This window comes from Natator depressus, chromosome 11 (genome assembly GCF_965152275.1).
Source record: "Natator depressus isolate rNatDep1 chromosome 11, rNatDep2.hap1, whole genome shotgun sequence".
In the NCBI taxonomy this organism is placed as follows: domain Eukaryota; kingdom Metazoa; phylum Chordata; order Testudines; family Cheloniidae; genus Natator; species Natator depressus.
Window position 1 is genome coordinate 21,649,465 of NC_134244.1, and position 18,940 is coordinate 21,668,404.

The 18,940-nt window shown below is 37.9% G+C and overlaps 1 protein-coding gene across 1 annotated transcript in view; it reads right to left on the minus strand.

Moving 5' to 3' along the window:
* LRP1B (LDL receptor related protein 1B) overlaps positions 1 to 18,940 on the minus strand; it is a 1,292,938-nt gene that overhangs the window by 675,149 nt on the left and 598,849 nt on the right. Inside the window, exon 7 of the mRNA XM_074967293.1 lies at positions 10,907 to 11,069. Coding sequence (XP_074823394.1) covers positions 10,907 to 11,069 — 163 coding nt within the window. The remainder of the gene's footprint in view (positions 1 to 10,906; positions 11,070 to 18,940) is intronic.

Consider the following 18,940-nt stretch of genomic DNA (forward strand, 5'->3'; position numbering starts at 1 on the left):
CCACAGTCCTGTCCCTACTTTTTTGCCTTCATTTTCAGAAAAGCCCCAAATAAATTTAAAAAAAACCCATAGAACTTAAATGTTTTCCTTACAATCTCTTCCTCCCCTAAAAAGAGCAGCCTTTGTAATTTCTCAATGATTCTTTTCTGCCAGTATTGCAATGTATCTATTATTAACATGTGTCTTCACACTCAAGTTCCCTTTCATTTCCTAGCACCCCCTTATGAAGATTTATGTGGCTAAGCACATGGGTGCAAGTGCCAGGAATCAGGAAGTGAGGATGAAAGAAAAATAATGGGAAGAATCATTACCACATAAGCAAACAAACACCCCCTCCACCATTCTAGAGCACAGCCAGCATGATAAGCACAAGCATTAAGACGGAAGATAAGCTAAGCAGAACAAGTTTTATCAATTTTTCCCTTTGGGCGGTCATAAAACCTTTACTGTCCCAGCCAGAGCTGGGATAATGCCTGTTTTTTCATGCTTAAATCTCTTCTCTTTTCATGCAGTACTCTATGTAGAATGAAGGAAGGAATAAATAGCATGAAACCAACTTTGGAGAAAAATTAGTTTTACACACTTATGTACTGCAACAGTATATAAACAATTTAGGAAACATATGCCCTCCTTTAGTCACAGAATTTCTGGAGGTTTTAGAACATCAACAGAATCTGCCACTATAATGTTATTTTCTATTCAGCATGTAAAACTTGTAAGAATTGCTTTATGTCATACTACTGATTTCTGTTAGAATTTGCTCCATAATCTGTCATTGGTTACACCACTGGAATTTCAGAGTGACACAAGCAACTTTTTAACTGAAAGAATTTGGCACTAAATTGGTATTTCCCAAAGATTTTGTTCCGTAATTTGATTCATACAGTGCTCAGATTGGTATCAGAATCTTGGTCTTAACATAATATGCACAATCGCTTTCCTCTTGACGAGAACAAATTTTCTAATGGAATAGATGGTTAGCTAGGAAGTCACCTAGTGTCTCCCTTAGTGACCGGCTTAACATCCCTTCCTCCTGGTTCCCCTGGAAGTAATGAATAGGGAAATTCCTAAGGGCCCTGTCAGGGTTCCTTCCCCATTCTGAACTCTAGGGTACAGATGTGGGGACCTGCATGAAAGACCCCCTAAGCTTATTCTTACCAGCTTAGGTTAAAAACTTCCCCAAGGTACAAACTTTGCCTTGTCCTTGAACAGTATGCTGCCACCACCAAGCGTTTGAAACAAAGAACAGGGAAAGAGCCCACTTGGAGAAGTCTTTCCCAAAAATATCCCCCCAAGCCCTACACACCCCCTTTCCTGGGGAGGCTTGAGAATAATATCCTAACCGATTGGTTACAAAATCATCAAAGACCCAAACCCCTGGATCTTGGAACAATGGAAAAATCAGTCAGGCTCTTAAAAGAAGGATTTTATTTAAAAGAAAGAAAGGTAAAAACCATCTCTGTAAAATCAGGATGGGAAATACTTTACAGGGTATTCAGATTCAAAACACAGAGGAGCCCCCTCTGGGCAAAACCTTAAAGTTACAGAAAACAGGAATAAACCTCCCTCAACACAGGGAAAATTCACATAAAACAAAAGATAAACTAATCCACCTTGCCTGGCTTACCTATACTGGTTGCAATATTGGAGACGGATTAGGATGGGTTGGAGAAGATGGATTTCTGTCTGGCCTCTTTCAGTCCCAAGAGAGAACAACCACGTAAACAAAGAGCACAAAACAAAAGCCTTCACCTCCACAAGACTTGAAAGTATCTTGTCCCCTTATTGGTCCTTTCGGTCAGGTGCCAGCCAGGTTAGCTGAGCTTCTTAACCCTTTACAGGTAACAGGATGTTGCCTCTGGCCAGGAGGGATTTTATAGCACTGTATACAGAAAGGATGGTTACCCTTCCCTTTATATTTATGACAGGCCCAATTCTGCAGTTCTTACACATGTGATTTCAATAGCAGCTTTGATTAAGTAAGGACTGAAGGATAGGACTGTGAAAGGAACAGTAGTAATGATGTTAATGACATGGAGACATTTTAGGAGTACAGTGAGACGGCATGTGTCATATCATCTGTGAATTGCCCAAGGCAATCAGACTCAAGGTGGTTTACTTGTTCTGTTATTGTTCACTTGTTCAGCTCAATTTGTTGTGATAGTGATTTTGTTAACAATTATCTGCACTACAGATACCATATAAAAAGCCAGTTGTTTTGTGGGAGCCTCATAGATGATCCTTCAAACACCTCAAGCAACAACTACCTGTATTAGTTATGTATTAGAATACATGTATTAGTTATGCAAATGTTCCCATTTTTTGTTTGTAATAGTATTCATAAAATTTGGCCAAAGTGCAAAATATATTATGCTGTGTTCCTGATCCCCTGCCCTGGAAAAGCAATTTTTGCCTGTTAGAAGCTGCCTTTGGTTATGGCAAATGCACCACATTTGTCATTGTTTACAAGTGCAGAGAAAATACAAATGGTCTTTCATTCCAAGGCAGAGGAATTCACAACTACAAGAAGAAACTATTGTAACAATAAAACTGCTGGGATGTTGCCGAGCCCTTCATGTTACCTGACAAGCCCTCGGAAAGGGGAAGAGTCATTTTCTGCATTGAAACAGGGACTAAACTTGCTGCCTGGCCCAGTGGCAGTAACAGGGACATCTGTGAGTCAAATTGTTTTTCGGTAGCAACCGTTTGGTTAAAATCTATTATTAACTAGTGTGTACATGCTGGGACAGAGAAAAGTTACTTGACTTCACTTTATGAGAGATGTGATGTCAGTTACTGTATAACTTGCCTTCCGCTCTCCACAAATGACAAAGTCAGACATTCAACAGGATCTTCTGTTGGGGATGCGGGGGAGAAATCTTTAAACTGGTTTAATGGCAATGCTGATACTGTTCATTTTGCTTTATTTCCTCAAAGTTTTGTGATCAGTGCTTGGAGAAAAGTTAATTTGTCATTCACCCTATGTTTTATTATTCAAATTTTATGTGGCTCTTTGGGTAAAACTTGTTTTGGATCCCATATTTAAGGACACGGCATTTAGTTAACAAGGTCGTAGTAAACATCTGGCTTTGAAGTTAAGGTCAGTGACCTCACGCTTAACACAATGTAATTGATCAGACAGACACGCACAACAGAAGAGAAACTAGGCAACTTCACATAAAATATTGTTTGACAACTGCATGTATTGGACTTGTCCAAATTCAGTCTCTGAGCACTGCCTTGCGTAGGGTAAACAGTCACCTTGATTCAGCCATTAACACAGTCCTGTTAATGGGTTTCTATTTATGTACAGTTACATAATGTATATGATATTTTGGATCCTACTATTTCATTGCTGACTGAGAATATTTGCTTTTCATGCTAACATTTTTAGATGGGTTACTTTAAATTGTATCTCACATCTGTTTCAGATTGCTTCCTTTCATGTTTATAAATCAAAGGATTTTTTGAGCTCATCTGAGGACTAATAAAAGTTCCTCTGTCATTTTCTGCATTTGCATCTGCATGCAAGCAATGTCATGAAGCTTCAGGAAAAATAGGAAGAAAAAATTATAGTACATGCTGCTTTTGGATATTCACTGACAATTCACCAACATTATCATCGTCATCAAGTCTGGTTTCTGACTAAGCAGATCTACACCTGCCACACTGCACAGTAAGGAACAAAGTCTCATTGAAGCCTGGGACTTTAAGGAAGTTTAAAAGAGATATACAAAGGAATAAAAATGGGTTTCCATCCAAAAAGGCTTCTTTTTAATTAAAAATAAACAGAAGAATGTAAGATTACATTTTCTGTTTTTTTAACCTAAACTTTTCCCCCACCCGCAGATAACTCTCTGGAGGACCACAGAAACTGACATTGGAACTTTCTCAACCTCTAGTTGAAGTGGCAGAGTTTTGAATCTTGCACAGAAGTCTGTTCATTTAAGTGTTTACCAGTCGTCTGCGTTAAAGAGGTGTTAATCAAAGCAAACAAAAATCAAAGAGTTTTATATAGTCTGACTAAAATCCCTTCCCTTCTCAGCTCTTTGAGCTTCACTGTGTTGTTACTTAGTCTTCAAACAAACAAAAAAAGGCAGCAACAGCTGCATTGTAATGCCAAAGATAAAATAATAATAAAAAATTCCAGTGTTTTATTAGACATCATAAAGAAGTTTTTTTAAAAAAGCATAAACATTTCTCCTCTTTAAAGGTCACCTTCAAAACTTTTACAGTTATTGTACAATGTATGTTCCTTAAAGGCAGCCCTTTGAATTTGCTTTAGAGCTAGAAAAGGCACTGGGCAGTTTAATAATAGAGCTTTATTAAAATACTAATGTTTTTGCTATTTACAAATTACTATAAAACTTTGTCTTTAATTAGGAGAAAATATTAGATGTTGGAAAATAAAAACCTACTCATTTATCAATTCAGGGCTCTTTCCCAAGTCCTGTGGCTATGTCAAAGGGGCTGCAGACAACAAGAGAGGAAGATGAGAAAAGAATAAAAAGTGATAGCCTCTACTGGATTTAGGTGCGCAGGTCCTAAAAAACAACACTGTTTAAATAACCCTGAGAGGCAGGTGAACTTTTGAATTTGTCCTCTCTAATGAATGTTGTGACTCTCTCCTCCAACTCTCTTCCTGGAATCTACTCAAATCTCATTTTTGCCCCCTCCACTGTCATGAATGACATCAATGAGATCAATTCTAAGGGTTTCTTCTTTATCCTCCTTCTACCTAGATTTAATCTGACCTCAGAGCACTGGGATAGACTAGACAACCTTCCAAGGGCCCTTCCATCTCTACATTTCTACAATCTACCAGCTACTTTTGACAAAGTCTGTAGCTCCCTCCTCTTGGGTTCGCTCTTCTTCTGGGGCTTTCTTCATTGTGCTCAACTTCCTACCTCTCCAGTCAATCATGCAGCATCTAGATAAGTGTCTGCCTCCTTCTCTGCATTCAAAATTCTCCTTAAAATTCATTCTCTCTCTCAAACATATAAAATATAATAAAGACAAAGTTATTATATACACTATTATGTATGGATAAGTAAACCAATACACACATATATACATTATATGTGGGTTTATAGAATTATGTATATTGGAATGGAAAAAAAAAAACAAAAACACACCAAACAACAGATGTGTATAATCTTCTCTCCAAGGAAAAACTATACCTCCCAAGAACAATGATCTCCTGCTATCCTCTTTCACCTTCCCCACTGCCCAGTAGGGGATGGTTTATGCCCTGTAGTATGAGGGATTATATCCCTCCTTTTTTATTCTAGTTAATGCAACTGTGTATGTTCTCATCATCCATATAAATTATCTAATTCTTTTTCAAGTCCTACTAAGTAAACTCTTGCCCTCCATAGCTTGTGGCAGTATGCATTGTTTAATAAAATAAATAAATAATAATATCTAGCTCTTATATAGTGCTTTTCATCCATAGATCTCAAAGCACTTGACAAAAGTTGATGAGTTTCCTTAACTCCAGTTTACAGATAGGAGTTACAAATTACAGAGAGATTAAATGACTTTCCCAAGGTCATATAGCAGACCAGTAGCAGAGTTGGAAACAACACATATCTTCTGAGTCCCAGTCCAGTGTTCTATCCATGAGGCCACATTTTTTTCAGTTTTAAATGCATTGCCTTTCAACTAAATTAAATGTACAAGGCAATTACAGGTGTGGTCTTATGAATATGCTACTTGTACCAGGGAGGAATTAGCTGGAGTTCCTGGGAAAAAAATACTCCCCGTGCACAGCAGCAGTACATTCAGAGGACCATGACTACAAATTAAACCATGAAAACATAATGCATACTTGTTTCACATGAAACAAAAGCATCAGATCTACACCAGTTTGCAAGAGAGAAGAAGATGAAGGACAACAGTGACAGGTATAGCTTGTGTTTCTCGCCCAGAAAAGAAAGGGGTCCCTTCAGTACTATTTATAAGTTCTAGGAGCTGGTGGCAGAAGCAGCTAATGCTCTCATTCTGATGGAACTGGAGAGGCAATGTACTATTATAAAACATTTTTCTCCATTTTTTTCCTGCTCTTTAATTTATTTTTTTAGTAGGACTGTCTCTTTTTCTCCCCCAAATATATCCATCACTGACAAATTTAAATTGTTTACAAAAAAGTACTCATAATATATGGTACTTAATTTTCTCCTTTGGTAAGTGCCCCATAACACAAATCCCAGAGCTACATTGTAAAATGTATTCTTCTTTTGGAAAGTAATTGAAATAGAAGATAAAGAGCAGTCCTGCACAAAGCCTACATGGTTAAATAATTGTTTTCATTTTTTATTAGTATTTCCTCATCTGTTGTTTGTTTGTCTGGAGAACTCACTTTTCACACTGCATTTCTAGAAGATACATGCAGGAGTAAACTAATAATGGAAGACATTTCTCGTGGTGGAAATGCTTACCTCCCAACCAAAATCAACACATTTAACACAAGTAATGCAATAATTCCAAATAGAAGGAATTCGATGGCTCAACAGGTAGCATGATGTCAGAGCCTTTCATTTCTAGTCGAAAGCTCAACTCCTGCATCACTCAGTAGTGAATGAAGGCTTTGGCACTTTCAGCATCATATGGGAAATGAGTTTGGTGGTCCCAGTCCACTTCCAAGTGCACAGATGACCATCATAAAAACCACTACAACTGGTATGCTTGTTGACCATCTCACCAGCGAAGCAAATAATTTAACAGACAAGATGATTCAACCATTCTCTCACTCCTAGAGATGGTCTTCTCCGAAATAGGAAGGAAACACCTTGGCCTGGACAGCATGAGAAAGTTTTTGCCCGTGTTGTGCCTATAGCTGTGAATCTGTCAAGGTTTTCTGGTACATAGTACAACAATTAAAACTCACACCACAAAAGCAAAGAAGAAAAAAGTTTAAGCTAGACAGTAAGACCCCAATCCTGTACCATGAATGTCTATGGGAATTTTGCTATTGATAAGAGCAAGCCCTAAGTTCCTCTGCCCAGGGCGAGGATTCTGTATCTAGCATAGTTCCAAGCACACTGTCAGTACTTAATAGTATTAATATTAATACATTCAACAGTTAGGTATTTGCTATGACTGGAAAACAGGTTATGAGAGCAAATACACTGAAGATCACTGCAAATTGGAGAATTTCTTATGGGAGCACCTACATAATATTTTATGGGAATAGTGTAGGTTTTATATTAGAATATAAAATTATATGTTTTGTAATTATATGTACCAGGTGTATAAATATCAGCTGCTTTTAGACAGTAATACACACACTTGTATGTGCCACAATCACTGGGTGCTCAATTTACAATACACTTCCATATATCTGTACCTTTTATGAGTTATTATACAATTTTCAATAAAGAAAAAATAAAACCAATATCATTATGAGACAGATAAGAATACAACATTATGATATATTGACATAGAAATACTACTTTGATATTGAAGTAATTAAAAATATATATTTAAAATATTAGCTTGAAATACAGGAGAAAAAAGAAAAGCATGCCTCTTGGCCATTCAGAGATACCACCAGAAGAGCAACAGCACCCATGTAATCACAGATTCACATGGCCTTTCCTCTTGGCTGGCAGGAGTATAAAGAAGCTGGCAATGGAGCAGGGGTCTGCTAGGGCAGTTGTTCCCAAACATTTCAGTAAGGCAATCTGCATTTTGTCTTTTTTGGGACTACCCTTCCTCCTCTTTCCCCTTCCCTCTCCTCCCCTTCCCAGCCTTACCCCCAGCTCCCTTTCTCTTGCTCTCCCAGTCCTCACCCCTCCAACAACCCCAGCCAGCCCCTTGTCCCCATGGCCAGGCCACAGTAACTACCAGGCTACTGCATGAACACTTGCTCGCTTCAGCGTCCTTCTCCGTGTTGTTGCTGCTGCCCAGATCCAGCTGCTCACAGGAAATGAGAGTGTTGGGGGGGGGGGGGCACTTTTGCGGACAAGGACTACAGACCACCAAATAACAATGCATTTCAAGTTACTTCAATATAAATCTGAGGCTGGATCTTTAATTTAATTAGCAGTGTGCGCTGTTTTATTTTTACATCAGCAAATAAATGTTATAACTAACTGATGCCACAAATAGGTAATGTTCGCAATATTAGTATTCTGAATGAAAAGACTGCTATATTACACTACTGTACATGGTACTGAAAGTGATGCTATTCGATAATGGGGTGATGCACTTCATCTCTTCCCATGCCCCATAATAAATCTGCAGGAGAGTGAATACAGCTTGAGACTCTACTAACTTTTCCGATGCTCCTCTCCACTTCAGGATGCCACTAAAGGAAGCCCTGGGTCCAGGGATTCCACTCTGCCAGAAATAGGAAGTCTTAGAAGCCCCAGTGGAGACTATGGCCTCTGCATGGATCTTCTAGGATCTGAAGATTCCATGAAGGAATCTTCCATGGAAAGCTGAATCCTTCTTCGTTCCATGGGAGGAAAAGAACCCCCTTTCCCACTGCTCATGTAACCATTTGCGGGAGATGTCTGCAAAGGGAACTTTAGAGTTTTCCTCCCTGCTAAGACTCCCACCTGTGGTTTCTTCCATTAGAGGACACAAGCTGAGCCTATGGCATTAAAAGAAATGTTTTAATGTATTAATTAGATTAAGTCTTCACATAATTATTTAAAAAATCTAAAACTGTTAAGACACTGTTTATTTTTGCACCAGCAATATATAAATGTTATGACTAATAGACTGTCTGCTGTATTGTATTATTTAATACAGTAAAGCACTTTGGGATACAGTAAAGGGTTATGCGATACTGTATGAAAGATGCTGTACAAAATCAAGTTGTATTGTGTATGGTACCAGTTGGACCACACTTGGAACACTGCAAGCATTTTTGGCCTATGTTTGTGTGGAGGGCGAAAAAACACAACAGTGGGAGTGAAACTGTTTCGAGGAATAATGGAATGGACTTAAGCAAAGGAAAAGACAGTGGAATGTTCTGACAGTGGAACTGAGAGAAGCTTTGTTGCTTAAAAAAATATTTCATAGTAGTTTGAAGTCAGATTTACAATGTAAGGAAACTTCCTGTGCTGGCAAGAGGGATGGATAAGACAACCTACAAAATAAATACGATCTCTTATGTGTGTAATTGAGAAAAAATGTTCTTGAAAGTAAGTATAGAACACCCATACAACGTACATGTACAATATACGTGACTTCAGTGTACAGAACACTCATTAAATATAAAAAAGTTAATACCCTATTCCAATAAATGATACATGACAGAATTATATTTAAACAGCTATCAAAGCCACAGGAATCCTTCAGAGACTAAGTGCAAACATCATGAGGCTTTTCTACTCTGAAACTCTTTGCAAAATTGAGGACCTTTGATATCATGACAGTGAAAAATGGGAAGGGTAGAGGAAAGAAAGATATTGATGTTCAAAAGGGAGATTTGTTAACATATATGATATTCCTGTATGACAGTTTTGTTCCAAAAAAGATCTGTGTTCTTTATTTCAAGGAAAATAATTCAATTCAATTCCGATGTTTTTGACAGACAAGATTATTTAATAACTATTTTGGAATTCAACTAGCAAATCCAGCACAAAACATGTAAGCAAATGTAGTTGAAAAGGCTGCTGTTAGCCCATTTGAAAACCTCCAGTTCTTTCTTATGAGAATTACTAAACAAATCGGTTTAAATACAACTTCTTTCACTAATGTCTTTTTGAAACATCACTGCAGTCAGACTGAGTCAAGTTTACCATCTGTTGCCAATAGAAATACAGCTATATTCAGGAATTATATTATACAGCTTCCTTTGCAAAGTTTACATGCAAGCTGTTCTTGTCAAAATTAAACCCATTGTGATGATGCATCTTAATATTCAATCAGGATTTAAGTAAAGAGTAACAAAAGTCCCCATATGGATGACAAGCTGTTTCTTCAGTAAATATTTTCCTATTTATTGAGCAGAGGCTTATGACAGTTTAGGACATATTCCACCATTCATTTCATACTGAACTACCTGCAGACTAATAAACCAATAACGAGGACAAAACAGCCACTCCAAAAACCTCACTGAAATTTACATCTTAAACAACAGTTCTTCCATGCTCAGCGATGCATCCTACTTCATCATTTTGCTTGGAAACTTTTTCTAGCTTGTAGTGGTTATAAGGTAAAGGGTTTTTAGTGGCCAGTATTTTAACTGAGGTTTTCCTCCCCAAATGATTCCAAATGTGTTTATACAATAAAAATGCAAATCCAGACTGTTTATATATATATTTCACTTACTCCCAATAGGAGCACATGAAGAGAGTCTGGTGGCTTGGATCTGCTCCTAAACATATTAGTGATGAGGTCCCAATGCCCCTACAGACTAGGGAGTAAAATATAGGAAGATGTTTGTGACATTCCTTTTCTTTATATTCTAAAAAGGGTTAAAATTTACTGGAGAAAACTTGTGAAGAGCTAAGTTATTTTTCCATTTCTCCTGCAATATTAAAGTTACAGAAACATATACTATTATTAAAATAGTTCAGCAATTACTTGGGACAACTGAAGCAAGCCTGTTCAATGTACACTTTGCCTACATATATATTATTGTTGTACTTATTTTTTACAACAAAATAAACAGCTCAATAAATAACTGCAAATATTATGTCTCAAAACACCTGAATGAAATGGGTGTATTATTTACTCTCCTAGAGAGAAGTAGCATTCTTATCACATTGGGAAGTTTTAAGGAAGTTTCATGAGCTAATAATTAATCTGTCATTTAAGGTTTATATTAGGTAAATGTGTGGCCTGAAAAGCACAAGCACTGAAATAAAACATAAATGTTTTAGATTTTTTTGCATGCATGTATGCATTGTATAATTTAACAAACTTGTTATGTGAACAATACTCTTACCCTGATGTTGGATCAACAGCTATTGCCTTAGGGTTTTGAAGATCAAGATCAATCAGGGTAATGCACACAGTTCCATTGTGGTTACACACAAAGATTCTGTCACTGACATGATCCACAAAATACAAATTTCCAGTGAGCCAGTCGATTGCCATTTGTTGTACATCTGCCAAAGGAAAAAATGAGATTATTCAATCAAAAGTGCAAATGCAATATGAATAACTGAATTGTTGCCTATTCCATCAAAACAGATGATGTAAAATTTTAAAGAGCTCAAGATGTTGTTATGATTGGAATATATACAATGACTTTCATTTATTCCTATGGCATATAATAAACGATTCAGTTCTTGTGTTAAATACTAAGAATGGTGAATGACTTAGTATCTGTCCTGATAGCTTTGTTCCCTTTTAAGTAGGGAAGACCCAAGTACAACTACAAAGACTTTTCAAATATATGAATTTATTTCAGCTGGGTCAGGCATTCTGATTCAGACTCCTCTATTTTAAACTGGGACACTTCCATCATTTTTAGTGTTTTGCCCAGAAGCAACATCTCTGCATGAGGGTGCTTTTATGAAATACAGAATACCATGACAAATACAGATATGGGTAGCTGTGTGCTACAGAATTACAGATCCCAGTGGAGCAGCTCGTTTCAGGAAGTTACCACAGTTTTCTACAGAAAAATTTGTGTGATGGAAGATGTAACATATACAACTGTGGCTCTTGTTCTATATTGTTTATTTAAAACTGATTAAAAAAATGTTTTGCGGTAAGTTTAAAAACTCACATGTAAGTTGCAAAAAGATGAAAAAGTCTATTGTATATAAATGAAAGAAGTTATGTATTTTAAATTAAATTCCCTTCCTAAGATTCTGAAAAATCTGAGCTGTAGACCTTCTGGTTTTGCAGCCAGAGTGGGTTACATCAGGGGGGAAAAAAGAAATTCAAGTACACTATGGATTTATAATGAGATGGTTCTTTTAAATCTTTGTTTATGGTACTTGTCACTGACCCCTGATACAGAAACCAGGAGTTCTGCTTCTCATTAAGGTGATAGTTATTTCACATTTTGTTACATTTTAAAAACAGTGATTATATATTTTTTTCTCTGATGGAATCCTTGAAAGAATTTTCAGATTTTTGTTTTAAAGCCTGTGCAGTTTCCCTTAGATACAGTTAAGAACATAAGAACGGCCATACTGGGTCAGACCAATGATCCATCTAGCCCAGTCTCCTGTCTTCCAGCAGTGGCCAATGCCAGGTACTTTAGAGGAAATGAACAGAATAGTCAATCATCGAGTGATTCATCCCATGTCATCCACTCCTAGCTTCTGGCAAAACAGAGGCTAGAGACGCTCATGGTGTTGCATCCCTGCCCATCCTGGATAATAGCCATTGATGAACCTATCCTCCATGAACTTATTGTATTATTTTTTGATTCCTGTTATAGCTCTGGCCTTCACAACGTCCTCTGGCAGAAAGTTCCACAGCCTGACTGTGTATTGTATGAAGAAATACTTCTTTTTGTTTGTTTTAATCCTGCTGTCTATTAATTTCATTGGGCGACTCCTGGTTCTTGTGTTATGTGAAGGGGGAAATAACACTTCCTTATTCATTTTCTCCAAACCAGTCATGATTTTATAGACCTCTATCATATCCCCTTTTGGCGTCTCTTTTCCAAGCTGAGAAGTCCCAGTCTTTTTAATCTCTTCTCATATGGAAGCTGTTCCATATCCCTAATCATTTTTGTTGTCCTTCCCTGTACTTTTTCCAGTTCTAATACATCTTTTTTGAGATGGGCCAACCGGATCTGCATACAGTATTCAGGAAGTGGGCATACTGTTATGATATTTTCTGTCTTATTATCTATCCCTTTCTTTATGATTCCCAACATTCTGTTAGCTTTTTTGACTGCTGCTGCACATTGAGCAGATGTTTTCAGAGAACTATCCACAGTGACTCCAAGATCCCTTTCTTGAGTGGTAATAGCTAAGTTAGAATAGACAGTTGTGTCTACTCTATTCAGCCAAACAGCAGGAGCATGCAGAAGCTCTTATAATAAAGACACTTTTATTTATTTGCACTCAAATTAATATTTCTGAGTCTTCTATTGTTGTTGATCATCTTGCTGAAATTGTAATGTCATTTATGACACTGGCAGCATGAAATCCTTCCGTAAGACAATTTAAACCAGTTCCTAACCTGGTTTCATTATAATAAAATAACTTTATTTTCTTTAAATATTTTAAATTTTAAACACTGAAATACTTTACATTTTAAAATTAATTTGCAATGCACTATAATGGGCTCCACACTGTTTGTAGCAGAAGCGGTGTCCTTTTCAGCAAGAAAGTTATCACCAACATATAGGCCACAAATGGAAATTGTAATTAAAATTGCATTTCACAAGATAAGAATTGTTTCCCTCTTGTTTCTACCTTTAGATTTTTGGTTTAAGAGCAGTGGGTAGAGTTTTCCTTGAAACAGATGTTCAACTGTTCACCATAAATGTACTTACTGTATCGGGCATGTAATATGAACTTGATTCAGACAGACAAATTGAAAACAATTTGAGTCTGTGGCAATAAGTGGAGGTTTATGAAATATGCATTTGCTGAAATACTTAAAATAGACATGAAGAAACTTGTATTATCTTTTGAAGGACTGATAATATATACAAGACTTTATTCAATAAAACATCAGGAACAAACATTGGCTGTATTCCATTACAGCCATCCCATTGCACAGTTCACTGCTCTCACTTCTACTCACATCTTCTCTCGCCACCCACTACTTATTTTCCTTTTAATTCAAAGCTGATATTATACCCCTCTCCTTATGGAGACAAGTATTATAGGGACATAAGAATTACCACTTGAGAACAGAGGACTGTTCCATCTAGTCCAGTATATTGCCTCCGGTAGTGGCCAATGGCAGATGCATTAGAGGAAGACCTAAACCTCCTGAGGGTACCTAAATGTTATATACCGGGGGAAAGAAGGGGCTATTTTTCTTACTCCATGTAGGATATAGCATATGCAATGAAAAATATGAGTGAAATCCTGGCCCCACTGAAATCAATGACAAAACTCCCACTGACTTCAATGGGGTCAGGATTTCACTCTATAGATAGATATTGGAGTCTTTATGGACAATTTTCAAAAGTGCCTAAATCCCATTTTCTGAAGTAAGTTTTAGGCACTTAGAAGCACAAGTCCCATTTACTGAGAATGAAAATTAGGATTCTAAATTCCTAAGTCAATTCTGAAAATGGAATTTAGTCTTCTAAATCACTGAAGCACTTTTGAAAATGTTGCCCTTTGTAATTTTATATTCACTTGAGTAACTGTGGTATTATATAGTTATATAATTACTTAATCCTATTTTTAAAAAGTTATTAAATAATTGGCAACAATTATTTCCTATGGATGTGACTTCTTCAGGTAAATTAGGTAATGCATGGACAAGTAGATGTTTTTTCCTTTATTAAAAATAGCTTTTAAATAATACTTGCATATACCTTAACACAGCTAGTCAAAAAAAAATCAAGAAATTAACAAAAAAAAAGGGGGGGGCAATCTTTCATGGAAATGTTCGTGATAAGTTTTCCTGTTTTGTGATCAGCTCTACTCATTCACATTTCACAAGAAATGGCAGTAGATGGCCATTTTATAGTGAAGGCTAGAGGTTAAAAAAACATGGATAATGTAGCAAATTCCACATCAGAAACAAATGGTCACAGTTGAGGCTGCTTGAGAATCCAAGAGATGCCAAGCAACAGAGTAGAACAAACACTGAGGGCTGTTAGCATTTATTTTCGTGCCCTTCCTTCCACAATATGGAGCCCCTGTGAGGAGCTGTGCAAGAGCAGAGGTTCCAGTTGCAAAAGCCATATGTAACAGGTGGACACATTAGAGGACTCTCCAAAGCAATACAGGGATTCTCTATGGGGAAGCCCTAAACTTGGGCACTAAAACCTTCCACAGACATACAGAGTAATGATTGCTGATGCAGGCAGTGGACCTTGTCAGGATATAAAAGAGAATGGAGATGCTCTGCGGGGCAAAGGCAACTCGGGTCTGAGTCATAGAAGTCCTTCAGGGAGGTCCTAGAAGCACCTAGTTTTCGGAAAATGCTTATGCAAAGGTTTATGTTTTGTTGTCATTTAAGTTATTTTACACCACACTTCCGAAGGGTCAGTGACAGATGGGAGAGCCTGTGCAAAGGGTTAGGTCCTCTGCAGAGCTCATGGCATACTCTAAGAGCTACTTCATTTATTGCTGAGGTAGGAAACAAAATGTTCCTTTATTTTAAAAGGACTCTAACTCTGGATACACAGTCTGAAATGTCTGAATCAGAAAAAAGGGAAATTAATCTTTGCCCCCCATCCAGTGGCTTCTCCACTGGTGTCCCATTACCTAACTGCTGCCCTCTGCTGCTCTCCAGTTGCCGCACTCTCTCTCCCCTAACTGCCGAAAGAACCCTTCCCTTACACTTACCATTCGGCTCTGTTTCTCTGAGGAGCAGTCTGTTGCTGTCTACATCAGGACTAGAAGAAGCTGTTCTTTGTAAGCTACTGCAGTAGTCACTGGCTGCTGACTGGAGCAGCTGAAAGCAGACAGACAGCTTAGAGGGAGTCACTAGCTGCATGTGCCAGCCCCATTCAATTCAGTAGGTCAGTAATGAGGGTGGGACAGATCTGGGACATCATGGTAACTGTCCTTGCACCCAAAGTTGCTTTCTCCACCATCTCCCCTCCTTTGCGGCCTCTCAGTTTGGAGTCAGAGAGAGACAGACAGGGGGTGAAGAGCAGCAACTTTGTTGACATTTGGCTGCTGGAGATGCAAGCTCTTGAACCCAGAATCCACTACATTTAGCAATGTACCTGGCACACCTTAAAAAAATAATGCTATAGCAGGGAAACTGGTTATTATTGGAGGAGCTGTGGATATGGGTTTTTGAGAGTGGGAAGTTTTATAGGAGAGGAGGGGGCAGAATCAGAGGAACATAACAAGGCTGCATTCACACACATAAATGTGTTACTCTGAGGACACTGAAAACAAAGAAGGCATAATCACACAGTATCAATAGGGGAGGAACATTTTCAGAAGAGCCACATGCACACATGCCTCCTCAGAGTGCAGCTGCCGGAAAAGAGTAAGAAATCTCCCACTGTGCAACGTCTCCTCTCTGCTGAACTATGCACCTTCTAATATAAACTCTCTGGGTCATTATATCACTTCCATCTAATAGCAACCTGGAAATTCAGTGCACTTTAGCAACTGCATTTAATATCTACAAACATATGTTGTGTATTTTGTGTGTTGATGGATCGGTTGCTCTTTTTGTCTTTTGTCTACTTTTTTGTGCTACATGCCCTGCTTGTAAATTATAGCTGGTAAATTGCTCACAAGAGAAAAAAGTTGTAATGAATTACCAAAATTCACCTAACTCAAAAAACTTAATTACACACTTTATTAAATACATTAAAAAGCCTCTTAACTAGTAGATGCATTTTTTTATGACTCAGGCTTTTAATCTCTTCAATTTTGCTATCACCAAAGAACTAAAAGTCACATTAAGCCACTTTTAATTCTTCAGCTCTGTAGTTACCATGCAAGTTGGCTGCAGTATACCTTTTAGGGCTGCTGTCTTGTTTTTAAATATATTTGAGAACATACTTTGTACTAAAGAAATTACTAAGTAGGTTCAACAGCATGAGTCTAAATGTATAGATTAACGCCTACTTCTCTACAGAATGATTATCACATACACCTTTTTTACGTAATTAAACATTTTTCCAGTTGCATACCCCAGATGTACAGCTTCAGATAGCTCCAAAAAGGAAAGTCTTTCCACTGAATGCATCTATATTTGGACATACTGTACATACCTGAAATTTCTTTCTTTTTTAATGGTAAAGACACTTTTCCTAGAAATTTTCTACTAAAAAAAATCACCCTTGCTTTTTCACTCTCCAGAAACAAATACACCCAATTTCCTATGAAGGACTCTTGAAAGAATAGTACAACAGACATTTCTTATATTCAAAACATTATTGAAGTTCATGAATATAGGTGAGGGCAAATTTTGGCTCAAAGTGTATTTATTACCACATTATGATAACTTTATTGAGAGAGAGATGACTGTTGTGTAAGCTAGTGTGAAATATTGGACTGTAAAGATATGAAAGGGTTGTGCAGATATTGCAATTTATTACTTGCATAGTTCATCATAGAATCATAGGACTGGAAGGGGCCTCGAGAGGTCATCTAGTCCAGTCCCCTGCACTCACGGCAGGACTAAGTATTATCTAGACCATCCCTGACAGGTGTTTGTCTAACCTGCTTTGAAAAATCTCCAATGATGAAGATTCCACAATCTCCCTAGGCAATTTTGTCTAGTGCTTAACAACCCTGACTGGAAGTTTTTCCTAATGTCCAACATAAATCTCACTTGCTGCAATTTAAGCCCATTGTGTCTTTTCCTATCCTCGGAGGTTAAGAACAACATTTTTTATCCCTCCTCCTTGTAACAACCTTTTATGTACTTTTGAAGAGTCAAGTCTTTTTTTCCAGACTAAACAATTTTGTCCATTTTTTAAAATCTTCCCTCATAGGTCATGTTTTCTAGACCTTTAATCATTTTTGTTGCTCTTCTCTGGACCCTCTCCAATTTGTCCACATCTTTTCTGAAATGTGGTGCCCAGAACTGGACACAATACTCCAGCTGAGGCCTAATCAGCGTGGAGTAGAGCGGAAGAATTATTTCTCGTGTCTTGCTTACAATGCTTCTGGTAATACATTCCAGAATGATGTTCACTTTTTTTGCCACAGTGTTACACTGTTGACTCATATTAAGCTTGTGGTCCACTATGACCCCCAGATCCCTTTCTGCAGTACTCCTTTCTAGGCAGTCATTTCCCATTTTGTATGTGTGCAACTGATTGTTCCTTCCTAAATGAAGTAATTGCATTTGTCCTTATTGAATTTCTCTGGTTTGTCCAGATCATTTTGAATTATAATCCTATTCTCTAAAGCACTTGCAATCCCTCCCAGCTTGGTATCATCCACAAACTTTGTAAGTGTACTCTCTATTCCATTATCTAAATCATTGATGAAGATATTGAACAGAACTGGAACCAGAACAGATCGGTGCGGGACCCCACCTGTTATGCCCTTCCAGAATGTCTGTGAACCACTGATAACTAATCTCGGGGAATGGTTTTCCAACCAGTTATGCACCCACCTTGTAGTAGCTCTGTCAGGGTTCCCTCCCCACTCTGAACTCTAGGGTACAGATGTGGGGACCCGCATGAGAGATCCCCTAATCTTATTTCTACCAGCTTAGGTTAAAAACTCCCCAAGGCACAAATTTTCCCTTGTACCTTGGATTAGGTAATGCTGCCACCACCAAGTGATTTAGACAAACTCAGGGAAAGGACCACTTGGAGTTCCTACTCCCCTCAAACCCCCTTTCCTGGGGAGGCTTGAGAATAAACAAGATGAGCACAGACCAACCTTGGGTTGTTTTTTTTAGGACACAACCCCCCCCCCCATCAGATTTTAAAAGAAACAGAACTTTATTAGAAAGAAAAAAGGTAAAAGAAGCACCTCTGTAAAATTAGAATGGAAGATAATCTTACAGGGCAATCAGATTTAAAAACACAGAGGATTTTCCTCTGGGCCAAACTTTAAAGTTACAAAAAGAAAACCAGGAATACACCTTCCTCTCAGCACAGAGAAAATCACAAGCCAAAACAAAAATAAGCTAACACGTTCCCTTGCTAGTACTTACTGATTCTAATGGAGTTGGATTGCTTGCTTCCTTGATCTGTGTCCAGCAAGCACACAGAACAGACAGACCAAAACCTTCCCTGCCCCGCCCCGATTTGAAAGTATCTTGTCCCCTTATTGGTCCTTTTGGTCAGGTGCCAGCCAGGTTACCTGAGCTTCTTAACCCTTTACTGGTAAAAAGATTTTGTGCCTCTGCCCAGGAGGGATTTTATAGTACTGTATACAGGAAGGTTGTT